Raw genomic sequence first — 13,766 nt, forward strand, 5'->3', positions numbered from 1 at the left:
GCCGAAGGGCCTGTTTCAATAGACAATAGACAATAGGTGCAGGAGTAGACCATTCGGCCCTTCGAGCCAGCACCGCCATTCAATGTGATCATGGCTGATCATTCTCAATCAGTACCCCGTTCCTGCTTTCATATCATATCATATCATATATATACAGCCGGAAACAGGCCTTTTTGGCCCTCCAAGTCCGTGCCGCCCAGCGATCCCCGCACATTAACACTATCCTACACCCACTAGGGACAATTTTTACATTTACCCAGCCAATTAGCCTACATACCTGTACGTCTTTGGAGTGTGGGAGGAAACCGAAGATCTCGGAGAAAACCCACGCAGGTCACGGGGAGAACGTACAAACTCCTTACAGTGCAGCGCCCGGAGTCAGGATCGAACCTGAGTCTCCGGCGCTGCATTCTGCAACTCTACCACTGCGCTACCGTGCCTCCCCATACCCCCTGACTCCGCTATCCTTAAGAGCTCTATCTAGCTCTCTCTTGAATGTATTCAGAGAATTGGCCTCCACTGCCCTCCGAGGCAGAGAATTCCACAGATTCACAACTCTCTGACTGAAAAAGTTTTTCCTCATCTCTGTTCTAAATGGCCTACCCCTTATTCTTAAGCTGGGGCCCCTGGTTCTGGACTCCCCCAACATTGGGAACATGTTTCCTGCCTCTAATGTGTCCAACCCCTTAATAATCTTATACGTTTCGATAAGATCCCCTCTCATCCTTCTAAATTCCAGTGTATACAAGCCTAGTCGCTCCAGTCTTTCAACATATGACAGTCCCGCCATTCCGGGAATTAACCTAGTAAACCTACGCTGCACGCCCTCAATAGCAAGAATATCCTTCCTCAAATTTGGAGACCAAAACTGCACACAGTACTCCAGGTGCGGTCTCACTAGGGCCCTGTTCAACTGCAGAAGGACCTCTTTGCTCCTATACTCAACTCCTCTTGTTATGAAGACCAACATTCCATTGGCTTTCTTCACTGCCTGCTGTACCTGCATGCTTCCTTTCAGTGACTGATGCACTAGGACACCCAGATCACGTTGTACGTCCCCTTTTCCTAACTTGACACCATTCAGATAATAATCTGCCTTCCTATTCTTACCACCAAAGTGGATAACCTCACACTTATCCACATTAAACTGCATCTGCCATGCATCCGCCCACTCACACAACCTGTCCAAGTCACCCTGCAACCTCATAGCATCTTCCTCACAGTTCACACTACCACCCAGTTTCCACGCTGTACGACTCTATGATTCTACGATATGACCACAACGAAAACCATTTTTCGGAAGACAGGACCAAGAAAGCATCGACTTTAACGACAAATTCAATAATGATCATATTGCTACCCGAACTTTTAATTAGCTTGTCTCATTCATCTCCTCATGCTATTTGCCTCAGCACTTCCTATGATTAGGCCATGAGAACTTTCCAAAAATATTCCTTCTTTATCTAAAATATAAGCCAGGAAAGGAAAATGTTCAAAGAACCATAATTAAAACAATCTTGCGATGTATTTTAAGGAACACGTGTAGGAAGGAACAGCAGATGCTGGTTTACACTGAAGATGGACACGAAAAGCTGGAGTAACACAGCGGGACAGACGGCATCTCTGGAGAGAAGGAATGGGTGACGTTTCGGGTCGAGACACTTCTTCAGACTGAGAGACATAGAGATATGGAAGGGTAAGGTGTGAAAATGAGAGTTCAAAGGGGATGCTGATCAAGGAAAATGTGGAATGGAATGGCTGAGGGAAAAGAAAATGGCGTTCATGTTAAAAAAAATCTTTTAAACATACCCAAACCACCTGTTTGGCAGGGCATAGTTATAAGGTCATAAGTGACAGGAGTAGAAGTCTACTCCCCCATTCAATCATGGCTGATCTATCTCTCCCTCCTAACCCCATTCTCCTGCCTTCTCCCCATAACCTCTGACACCCATACCTATCAAAAATCTATCTCTGCCTTAAAAACATCCACTGACTTGGCCTCCACAGCCGTCTGTGGCAATGAGTTCCACAGATCCACCACCCTCTGACTAAAGAAATTTCTCCTCATCTCCTTCCTAAAAGAACGTCCTTTAATTCAGAGGTATATCTACACATACATTGAGTTTAGGATGAGGGGGGGATTAGTGTGAAGGAAAATTATCTCAATTGTTCTGTCCACGCAGATGCTGCCCGACCTGCTCAGTATTTCCAGCATCTTGCTTTTTCTTGCAAATTGACACCTCTGCAGTTGTTGTTTTTCAAAGAAACCGAAAATGGTTATATTTATTCCGTGGCGTGAAATCTCACGATTGTCCAAAGATTAGATATGTTGTTTTTAAAACCGAGATAAACTTTGCATTCTTTTGCAGGCTATGCATTTATTGAGTAATCAAGAACCAGAGGACATAGGTTCAAAGAATAGAGGACATAGGTTCAAGAATAGAGGACATAGGTTCAAGGAATAGAGGACATAGGTTCAAGGAATAGAGGACATAGGTTCAAGGAATAGAGGACATAGGTTCAAGGAATAGAGGACATAGGTTCAAGGAATAGAGGACGTAGGCTTCAGGTGAGTGGAAAAAAATGTAAGACAAACTTGAGGGGCAACTTTTTAATATAAACACAATGGGTGTTTGGAATAAGCTGTCAGAGGAGGTAGTTGAAACAGCTTAATATAGAAAATAGGTGCAGGAGCCAGCATTGGGCCAGCACTGCCATTCATTGTGATCATGGCTGATCATCTGCAATCAGTAACCCGTGCCTGCCTTCTCCCCATATCCCTTGATTCCGCTAGCCCCTAGAGCTCCATCTAACTCTCTTTTAAATTCATCCAGTGAATTGGCCTCCACTGCCTTCAGTGGCAGAGAATTCCACAAATTCACAACTCTCTGGGTGAAAAAGTTTTTTCTCACCTCAGTTTTAAATGGCCTCCCTTTTATTCTTAGACTGTGGCCCCTGGTTCTGGACTCCCCCAACACTGGGAACATTTTCCCTGCATCTAGCTTGTCCAGTCCTTTTATAATTTTATACGTTTCCATAAGATCCCTTCTCATCCTTCTAAATTCCAGTGAATACAAGCCCAGTCTTTCCAATCTTGTCTCATATGACAGTCCCGCCATCCCGGGGATTAACCTGGTGAACCTACGCTGCACTGCCTCAACAGCAGAGACGTCCTTCCTCAAATGAGGTACTATCACAACGTTTAAAAAACATTTGGATAGGACAGGTTTGGAGGAATATGGGCCAAATGCAGGCAGGTGGGATGAGTGTAGATGGGGCATGTTGGTCGGCGTGGGCAAGTTGGCTTAAGGGACCCGTTTCCACACTGTGTGACTCTTTAACATAGAACTAGTGTGAATGGGCGATCGATCGTTAGCGTGGGCCAAGGGGCCTCTTTCCATGTGGCATGACTCTCTTTGACATTACAGAGTCATTCCAATCAAGTGTGTGTTGTATCAAGTACATAAGATGGAACTTTAAATCTTCCCAACGGTAAAATGGACAGATTAACAAAAGGTTGCATCTACTCACCCCCTCTCTGGAGCAGATAAATAGGAACGATATAAAGTGTCACGTGCTGGATGTAGTAGATCTCCAACTCAAACGGAAGCTGGACAGGAAAAAATAGACAAAAGTGTCAGATAAAGGTGCTCTTTATCTCCCCCAATCGCCAAGGCCCCACCCCCCCCTCCGCTTGCAACTGATCAGATTATCCAAGACACCATCACACGTCTTGTTTTTAACCAACTCGTGAAACCACCGAGTTAAAATAAGGTTTACAGTAGGGCCAGCATTAATGAATAATATCTTGCATTGTTTATAGCGCGGAAACAGGCCCTTCGGCCCACCGAGTCCGCACTGACCAGCGATCCCCGCGCACTAACACTATCCTGCACCCACCAGGGATAATTTTACACTTATACCAAGCCAATTAACCTACAAACCTGCACGTCTTTGGAGTGTGGGAGGAAACCGAAGATCTCGGAGAAAACCCACGCAGGTCACGGGGAGAACGTACAAACTCCGTACAGACAGTCTGTCTGTCTTTTTGTCTTTTTTGCTATTTTTAATGTGTTTTAAAAGTATGTTCTCTGGTTTGTTTTATGTGGGGGGGATGGGGGTCAGGGAAAACCTTTTTTTCCCAATCTCTTACCTTGCCGGAGATGCGATTGTTTTCCGGATCGTATCTCCGGTCGCTCTGCGGCCTAACATCGTGGAGCTGGCGGCCTTGCTCGGGACTGACTCTGAGCCCCACCGCCGGGCCTTGCATTTACCATTGGAGCCTGCGACCCCTTTTTCTCCGAGATTTTTGATTTCCTCCCACACTCCAAAGACGTGCAGGTTTGGAAGTTCATTGGCTTGATGTAAATGTAAAGTGTCCCTAGTGTGTGTAGGATAGTGTTAGCATGCGGGGATCGCTGGTCGGCGCGGACCCGGTGGGCCGAAGGGCCTGTTTCCACGCTGTATCTCTAAACTAAACTAAAGCCCAAAGCCAAAGTATTATCTAACTATTTAACTAATATACCAACTTAAAATAAATAACTGTATGCAAAAAAAGTTACCTACAGTAGATATTAACTAGCTCTTTTAAAAAAAGCTAATCCTGTAAATACAAATATATAATTGGGGTTAACAAGCATTCAGTTCAGTTTAGTTTATTGTCACGTGTACCGAGGTACAGTGAAAAGCTTTTGTTGCATGCTGACCAGTCAGCGGAAAGTCAATACAGGATTAAATCGAACCATTTGCAGTGTGCAGATACATGATAAGGGAATAACGTTTAGTGCAAGGTAAAGCCAGCAAAGTCCGATCAAAGATAGTCCGAGGGTCACCAATGAGGTAGATAGTCTTTGTACACTTGATTTTTTTTTTTAGATTTAGAGATACAGCGCGGAAAAAGGCCCTTCGGCCCACCGAGTCCGCGCCGCCCAGCGATCCCCGCACATTAACACTATCCTACACCCACTAGGGACAATTTTTACATTTGCCCAGCCAATTAACCTACATACCTGTACGTCTTTGGAGCGTGGGAGGAAACCGAAGATCTCGGAGAAAACCCACGCAGGTCACGGGGAGAACGTACAAACTCCGTACAGACGGCGCCCGTAGTCGGGATCGAACCTGAGTCTCTGGCGCTGCATTCGCTGTAAGGCGGCAACTCTACCGCTGCACCACCGTGACCCACATATAACCCACCCATATGGCGTTGGAGAGATATCACCAATACCAGATCCTCCACAAACTAGCGGTGAATGATTTATTCATCTGCCTTGGCCACAGTTCAGTACAACACACAGGTCACGGTGACATCAAACATCGTTCCCTGTTAAAGGGTCAGCATCAAAGCCAGAGAGAGGAGGTCAACGTCACCTCTAACCAAGGGAGGAGGCAAAACATTGTCCACAAATAACTGGCCTCTGATCTGCATTCTGTTCTTAATTGCAAATCCAAAGTCGTCTGTCTGGCTGTCTGTATCTCTCTGTCTGTCTGTCTCTCTGTGTCTCTCTGTGTTTCTCTGTCTCTCTCTCCGTCTCTCGCTCTCTCCGTCTCTCTCTCTCCGTCTCTCTCTCTCCGTCTCTCTCTCCGTCTCTCTCTCTCCCCGTCTCTCTCTCTCTCCGTCTCTTTCTCTCCGTCTCTCTCTCTCCGTCTCTCTCTCTCCGTCTCTCTCTCTCCGTCTCTCTCTCTCCGTCTCTCTCTCCCCGTCTCTCTCTCTCTCCCCGTCTCTCTCTCTCTCTCCGTCTCTCTCCCCGTCTCTCTCTCTCCCCGTCTCTCTCTCCCCGTCTCTCTCTCTCTCCCCGTCTCTCTCTCTCTCCCCGTCTCTCTCTCTCTCCGTCTCTCTCTCCGTCTCTCTCTCTCTCTCTGTCTGTCTGTCTCTCTGTGTTTCTGTCTGTCTGTGTTTCTCTCTCTGTCTGTCTTTCCGCCTCTCTCTCTCTCTCCGTCTCTCTCTCTCCGTCTCTCTCTCCGTCTCTCTCTCCGTCTCTCTCTATCTATCTCTCTCTCTCCGTCTCTCTCTGTCTATCTCTCTGTCTTTCTCTCTGTCTCTCTCTGTCAATTTTTGAATTCAATTCAATTTCAATTTTAAAACTTTATTGGCATAAGATACATCGTTATGTTGCCAAAGTATAGAACATAACATACATATTTAAAATGCAAGAATATAAATACAAGTATACAATGCATGGGTAGATATGCCCCTGTACATATATATATATATATGTATATATACACACGCAATACATTTATAGCCTTTTATCGATTGCTACTCGTTCTTGCAGTTGTAAGCAGTACTGCAAGGTAGCAGGTTTAGCAGGTCAATATTAATTTTCTTAGTGTCAATTAGTGTCAATTTATGTGTGCGTGTATGTGTACATGTTGGTCATTCACTGTCTCTCAGGTTGTGGCATGCTGTTATGTATTGTGCGCCAAGATGTGCCGTTGTACAGGGCATTGGTGAGACCACACCTGGAGTATTGTGTACAGTTTTGGTCTCCTAATCTGAGGAAAGACATTCTTGCCATAGAGGGAGTACAGAGAAGGTTCACCAGATTGATTCCTGGGATGGCAGGACTTTCATATGAAGAAAGACTGGATAGACTCGGCTTGTACTCGCTGGAATTTAGAAGGATGAGGGGGGATCTTATAGAAACTTACAAAATTCTTAAGGGGTTGGACAGGCTAGATGCAGGAAGATTGTTCCTGATGTTGGGGAAGTCCAGAACAAGGGGTCACAGTTTAAGGATAAGGGGAAAGTCTTTTAGGACCGAGATGAGAACGTTTTTTTTCACACAGAGAGTGGTGAATCTGTGGAATTCTCTGCCACAGAGGGTAGTTGAGGCCAGTTCATTTGCTATATTTAAGAGGGAGTTAGATGTGGCCCTTGTGGCTAAAGGGATCAGGGGGTATGGAGAGAAGGCAGGTACAGGATACAGAGTTGGATGATCAGCCATGATCATATTGAATGACGGTGCAGGCTCGAAGGGCCGAATGGCCTACTCCTGCACCTATTGTCTATTGTATTTCCTTCGCCAAGGATTATTCTTAGTTTTGATATATCATCTAGTTCTTTAAAATCTGGGGTTGCCAGACTGAGTTTTTCAAAGTATATTTTCCATAAATGTTTTACATTTTAAGAGGAAGTGCACCTCTGTTTCGACCTCATCTGTCAAACAGTGACTGCATATTCTATTTTCTCTTGGTTGCCAAGATCTCTTCTGTCTTCCTTTTTCAACTGCCAAATGGTGGTCACTTAACCTGTACTTGGTGAGGGTCTGTCTCTGCTTTATGTCTCTAACAGTTATAGACAATAGACAATAGGTGCAGGAGTAGGCCATTCGGCCCTTCGAGCCAGCACCGCCATTCAATGTGATCATGGCTGATCATTCTCAATCAGTACCCCGTTCCTGCCTTCTCCCCATACCCCCTGACTCCGCTATCCTTAAGAGCTCTATCCAGCTCTCTCTTGAATGCATTCAGAAAATTGGCCTCCACTGCCTTCTGAGGCAGAGAATTCCACAGATTCACGACTCTCTGACTGAAAAAGTTTTCCCTCATCTCCGTTCTAAATGGCCTACCCCTTATTCTTAAACTGTGGCCCCTGGTTCTGGACTCCCCCAACATTGGGAACATGTTTCCTGCCTCTAACGTGTCCAACCCCTTAATAATCTTATATGTTTCAATAAGATCCCCTCTCATCCTTCTAAATTCCAGTGTATACAAACCTAGTCGCTCCAGTCTTTCAACATATGACAGTCTCGCCATTCCGGGAATTAACCTAGTAAACCTACGCTGCACGCCCTCAATAGCAAGAATATCCTTCCTCAAATTTGGAGACCAATATTCCACACAGTACTCCAGGTGCGGTCTCACTAGGGCCCTGTACAACTGCAGAAGGACCTCTTTGCTCCTAAACTCAACTCCTCGTGTTATGAAGGCCAACATTCATAACAGAGATAGTCTGCCAATTTATAAACTCTTTGTAGGGCACGGTAACATTCTAATCTGCTTTGGCTTTTGGTTACTTTATCCCAATGTTCCAGATAGGTTTCTTTGCATTGTTTAATAATTTGGTTCACTCTAACTGGTGATTGGAAAGCAGTGTTGAACTGAGACTGGTCAAGGTTTAGCTGAATATGGGGTAGTTAGTCTCAGTACCAACTGACACAGGGAGCTCTTTTCTGAGGACCCCTCTTGGGTTTGGAGGGCTTTGAACTGGAGGGTGTCTGGGGGACTAGATTTAAGGTGATTCCAAAAATGTAGTGCTGATTTCTGGATATTTATTATCAGTGGGTATCTGCCTTATTCCGCCCTACACGCGTTTGTTGGTGTTTTCCTTTGGATGCGGAGGATGTTCCGACAAAACTCCGCATGTCGGGCCTCTGTTGTGTGTTTTTCCCATTTAGTACAGTTATGGTGACTGAGCGGACCCCATACTTCACTACCATAAAGCACAATGGGCTGAATTATACTGGCAAATATTTTAAGCCAGATTCTAATTGGAATTTGGATGTTGTAGAATCCTCTTTATTGCATACAGAGCTCTTCGAGTCTGTCTGTCTGTCTGTCTGTCTGTCTGTCTGTCTGTCTGTCTGTCTGTCTGTCTGTCTGTCTCTCTCTCTCTCTCTCTCTCTCTCTCTCTCTCTCTCTCTCTCTCTCTCTCTCTCTCTCTCTCTCTCTCTCTCTCTCTCTCTCTCTCTCTCTCTCTCTCTCTCTCTCTCTCTCTCTCTCTCTCTCTCTCTCTCTCTCTCTCTCTCTCTCTGCCTATCTCCGCCTCTCTCTCCGCCTCTCTCCGCCTCTCTCCGCCTCTCACTCCGTCTCTCGCTCTCTCTGGCTCACTCTGTGACTCTCAGACGCAAAATGCTGGAGTAACTCAGCAGGACAGTCAGCATCTCTAGAGAGAAGGAATGGGTGATGTTTCGGGTCGAGATCCTTCTTTAGACCTTTGTCTCTCTCCTCCTGTTCCTCCTTCCCCTGCCATTGCTGTCTGTATATTCTTGATTGCACGTCGAAATTCTGATCCGTCTCTCACTTCCTCTCTTGGTGTAGATTAGTTTAGTTTCGTTTAGAGATACAGCGTGGAAACAGGCCTTTCGGCCCACCGAGTCTGCGCCGACCAGCGATCCCCACACATTAACACCATCCGACACACACAAGGGACAATTTACATTCATACCAAGCCAATTAACCTACAAACCTGTACGTCTTTGGAGTGTGGGTGGAAACCAAAGATCTTGGAGGAAACCCACGCAGGTCACGGGGAGAACGTACAAACTCTGTAAAGACAGCACCCGTAGTTAACAAGACTGGTCTAGTTAACCATCGCTGGTCGTAGCGGATTCATTAGGCCGAAGGGCCTGTTTCCGCACTTGTATCTCTAAACTAAAAAACTAAACAATCATAGAAACATAGAAAATAGGTGCAGGAGGAGGCCATTCGGCCCTTGGAGCCAGCACCACCATTCGATATGATCATGGATGATCATCCAAAATCAGTACCCCCGTTCCTGCTTTCTCCCCATATCCCTCGATTCCCTTAGCCCTAAGAGCTATATCTAACTCTCTCTTGAATACATCCAGTTTATTGGCCTCCATTGCCTTCTTTGACAGATAAACAAAGTGCTGGAGTAACTAAGTGGGTCAGGCAGCATCTGTGGAGGAAAAGGATGGGTGACGTATTGGGTCGGAATTCATTCTTCAGACTGGGAAATTGGGTTGCTTTCTTCAGTCAATTCCCACGATCCTTTGAGGTGGGACATTTTAGGAGATCGCTCTGATGCACCTGGAGTCTGAGTGGCCGAGCAGAGTCTAGCCTTGTTACACCAGCTGCACTAGTGACCTGGGCACGTTGAACATCAACTGTACGGCTATTTGCATCCATTATCCGCCAATAAAGAATGAAGCCAGTTCCCAGCGGATGAGAGACTATCTCATCCTGGCAAAGGTATTGGAGTCATGGAGTGAAAAAACGCGGAAACAGGCCCTTCGGCCCAACTTGCCCACACCGGCCAACATGCACCATCTACACTGGTCCCACCAGCCTGCGCTTGGCCCGTAACCCTCTAAACCTGTCCTGTGCAATCGCCTGAATGTTCCCAAAGTTGGGGGAGTCCAGAACCAGGGGCCACGCAGTCTAAGAATAAAGGGGAGGCCGTTTAAAACGGAGGTGAGAAGAAACTCTTTCACCCAGAGAGTTGTGAATTTGTGGAATTCTCTGCCACAGAGGGCAGTGGAGGCCAATTCACTGGATGAATTTAAAAGAGAGTTAGATAGAACTCTAGGAGCTAGCGGAATCAAGGGATACGGGGAGAAGGCAGGCACGGGTTACTGATTGTGGATGATCAGCCATGATCACAATGAATGGCGGTGCCGGCTCGAAGGGCCGAATGGCCTCCTCCTGCACCTATTTTCTATGTTTCTTAAACATTGCGATAGTACCTGGCTTCATATCATATATCATATATATACAGCCGGAAACAGGCCTTTTCGGCCCTCCAAGTCCGTGCCGCCCAGCGATCCCCGTACATTAACGCTATCCTACACCCACTAGGGACAATTTTTACATTTACCCAGCCAATTAACCTACAAACCTGTACGTCTTTGGAGTGTGGGAGGAAACCGAAGATCTCGGAGAAAACCCACGCAGGTCACGGGGAGAACGTACAAACTCCTTACAGTGCAGCACCCGTAGTCAGGATCGAACCTGAGTCTCCGGCGCTGCATTCGCTGTAAAGCAGCAACTCTACCGCTGCGCTACCGTGCTTCAGTGCGGTACAGTGGCACAGCGATAGAGTTGCTTCCTTACAGTGCCTGAGGCCCTGGTTGTCCCAAGTGTGTGTAGTTCTAGGAGCAGAATCAGGCCGCTCGGCCCATCGAGTCTACTCCGCCAATCAATCGTGGCTGATCTATCTCTCCCTCTTATCGCCATTCTCCTGCCTTCTCCCCATAACCCCTGTCACCCAACTCTGACACCTAGTCTAGGATAGAACAGGCGTACAGGGCGATCGATGGTCGGTGCGGACTCGGTGGGCCGAGGGGATCGTTTCCATGCTGTATCTGGAATTATTGAAATCTCAGCAAGTGTGACCGCTGCAGGTTAGCAATTAATACTGGGTTTGAGGAGAAAGGGGTAGAGGATTGTGACTTGGCCCCGATTATAAGATCAGCAGCATTAGAGTGGCAGTGAAAGCCTTCTAGTAAACATTCAAACACTGCCATCCCCAGCTTGCCTTGTGGTCAGTCCAGTATTCGAGTGTCACAAGCTTTCATTGTGAACACGATGACAACATAAAGACAAGCACAGAAACAACAACAACAACAACAACAACAACAACAACAACAACAATCCAAAAGACAATTGGAAATCTTCACTCTTCGTCACCGATTTAAATATTTTTAGTTTTTATTAGTTTTAGAGATGCAGCGCGGAAACAGGCCCTTCGGCCCACCGAGTCCGTGCCTCCCAGCGATCCCCGCACACTAACACTGTCCTACACACACTGGGGACATTTTGTACATTCTTACCAAGCCAACTAACCTACAGACCTGCATGTTTTTGGAGTGTGGGAGGAAACCAAAGATCTCAGAGAAAACCCACGCAAGTCACTGGGGAGAACGTACAAACTCCGTACAGACAGCACCCGTGGTCATGATCGAACCCGGGTCTCTGGCGCTGCAAGGCAGCAACTCTACCGCTGCGCCACCGTGCCGCCCACTGAAAGATTATTTTCAGCTACCCATCATTTGAAATGCATGTAATTTAATGCAAGGACGTTTGGACTAATTACTCTGCCGAGTTTAGGATTAATAGAGGTGGCGCAGTGGTAGAGTTGCTGCCTCACAGCGCCGGAGACCCGTGTTCGATCCCGACTACGGGCGCTGTCTGTACGGATTTTGTACGTTCACCCCGTGACCTGCGTGGGTTTTCTCCGAGATCTCCAGTTTCCTCCCACACTCCAAAGACGTGCAGGTTTGTAGGTTAGTTTGCCTCACCACTAAGGTACATGAATAACTTACTCTCTGCATTTTCCCAGTAAGATAATGATGCAAAATTAGTCATACGCTCACCACATGAGACTTTTGAAAGAAAAGCAGATAAATTTCGAAATAACTGAACCATTTTTTGTTACTAGCCACAAGTTCAATAAGGACAACAACAGTAGTTTAAATTAATTCTCAGGATTGACGCAGTTCACGGGGAGAACGTACAAACTCCATACCGACACAGAAGGCTGTGGAGGCCAGGCCAATAGATGTTCTTGCGGCAGAGATAGATAGATTCTTGATTAGTGCGGGTGTCAGGGGTTATGGGGAGAATGCAGGAGGATGGGGTTGAGAGGGAGAGATAGATTAGCCATGACTGAATGGCGGAGTGGACTCGATGGGCCGAATGGCCTAATTCTGCTCCCATCACTTACGACAAAGCCCAACGTCCGTCATGGGGTAGAGCTTTTTAGTTTTAGATACAGTACGGAAACAGGCCCTTCGGCCCACCAATTCATGACAGCACCCGTAGTCAGGATGGAACCCGGGTCTCCGGTGCTGTGAGGCAGCAACTCTACCTCTGGGTCTTGTTTTGTCAGCCGGCATCTGCAGTTGTTTCTAGTGAGACTAAAAAGGTTCACCTCGTTGTGAATGCAGTAAACATGAAATAGAATACTCACCAGTCTGGTATTAACGACAGGAAACAGCAACGCCAGCAGTGCTCCGTTTAACATGTGCATCTGTAACCTGCCAAGACACATCCACAACGTAAGGACTGTTGCATTTCCTTGCCAAGGACCCATCTAATTTAGTTATTATTCTGTTAAACCGTAATGCGAGAATACGTCAAGCTCCACTGGGTTTTCACCAAGTTCACGAGTAGAATTAGGCCATTCGGCCCATCGAGTCCACTCCACCATTCAATCATGGCTGATCCCTGCCTCCTAATCCCATTTTCCTGCCTTCTCCCCATAACCCGTTCTAATCAGGAATTTGTCTATCTCTGCCTTAAAACTATACCACTGACTTGGCCTCCACAGCCCTCTGTGGCAATGAGTTCCACAGTTTAACTACCCTCTGAGTAAAGAAGTTCCTCCTCACCTCCTTTCTAAAAGAGCGTCCTTTAATTCTGAGGCTGTGACCTCTGGTCCCAGACTCTCCCACCAGTGGAAACATCCTCTCCACATCCACTCTATCTGTGCCTTTCATTATTCTGTAAGTTTCAATGAGGTTCCCCCCTCATCTTTCTAAACTCCAGCGAGTACAGGCCCAGTGCTGTCAAACGCTCATCACATGTTAACCCACTCATTCCTGTGATCATTCTCGTAAACCTCCTCTGGACCCTCTCCAGAGCCAGCACATCCCTCCTCAGATATGGGGCCCAAATTTTGATGCCGGGACTATCCCAACGTTTAAGAACCAGTTGGACAGGTGCATGGACTGGACAGGTTTGGAGGGATATGGACCAAGCGCAGGCAGGTGGGACTAGTATAGCTGAGACATGTTGACCGGTGTGGGCTGAAGGGCCTGTTTCCACACTATCACTTGATGACGCCACATTTGAGCCATGTCAGATCAAAAGCTGCCTCTGATTTTTTCCACAATTCAGTTTCTGTCACTATAAGAGGCTGGGACAGATTGTGGCATCTTCAGACCGGATTAGGTTGGGATCACAATGTAACCTATCCCTGCACCTGTCAAAATGGAGTGCCCGTCTAAAAATCCATATTAAGCTCCTTCTAAATTCAAATAGTAAAAAATTTAAATCAACCTTCATCAACTAAGGTTTGT

The 13,766-nt window shown here is 46.6% G+C and overlaps 1 protein-coding gene across 1 annotated transcript in view; it reads right to left on the bottom strand.

The window, feature by feature from the left end:
• tmem164 (transmembrane protein 164) overlaps positions 1-13,766 on the bottom strand; it is a 73,803-nt gene that overhangs the window by 13,703 nt on the left and 46,334 nt on the right. Inside the window, exons 3-4 of the mRNA XM_078412041.1 lie at positions 12,656-12,722; positions 3,532-3,610 (exon numbers count right to left, since the gene is read on the bottom strand). Coding sequence (XP_078268167.1) covers positions 3,532-3,610; positions 12,656-12,722 — 146 coding nt within the window. The remainder of the gene's footprint in view (positions 1-3,531; positions 3,611-12,655; positions 12,723-13,766) is intronic.

This window comes from Rhinoraja longicauda, chromosome 15 (assembly GCF_053455715.1).
Source record: "Rhinoraja longicauda isolate Sanriku21f chromosome 15, sRhiLon1.1, whole genome shotgun sequence".
Lineage (NCBI taxonomy): Eukaryota > Metazoa > Chordata > Chondrichthyes > Rajiformes > Arhynchobatidae > Rhinoraja > Rhinoraja longicauda.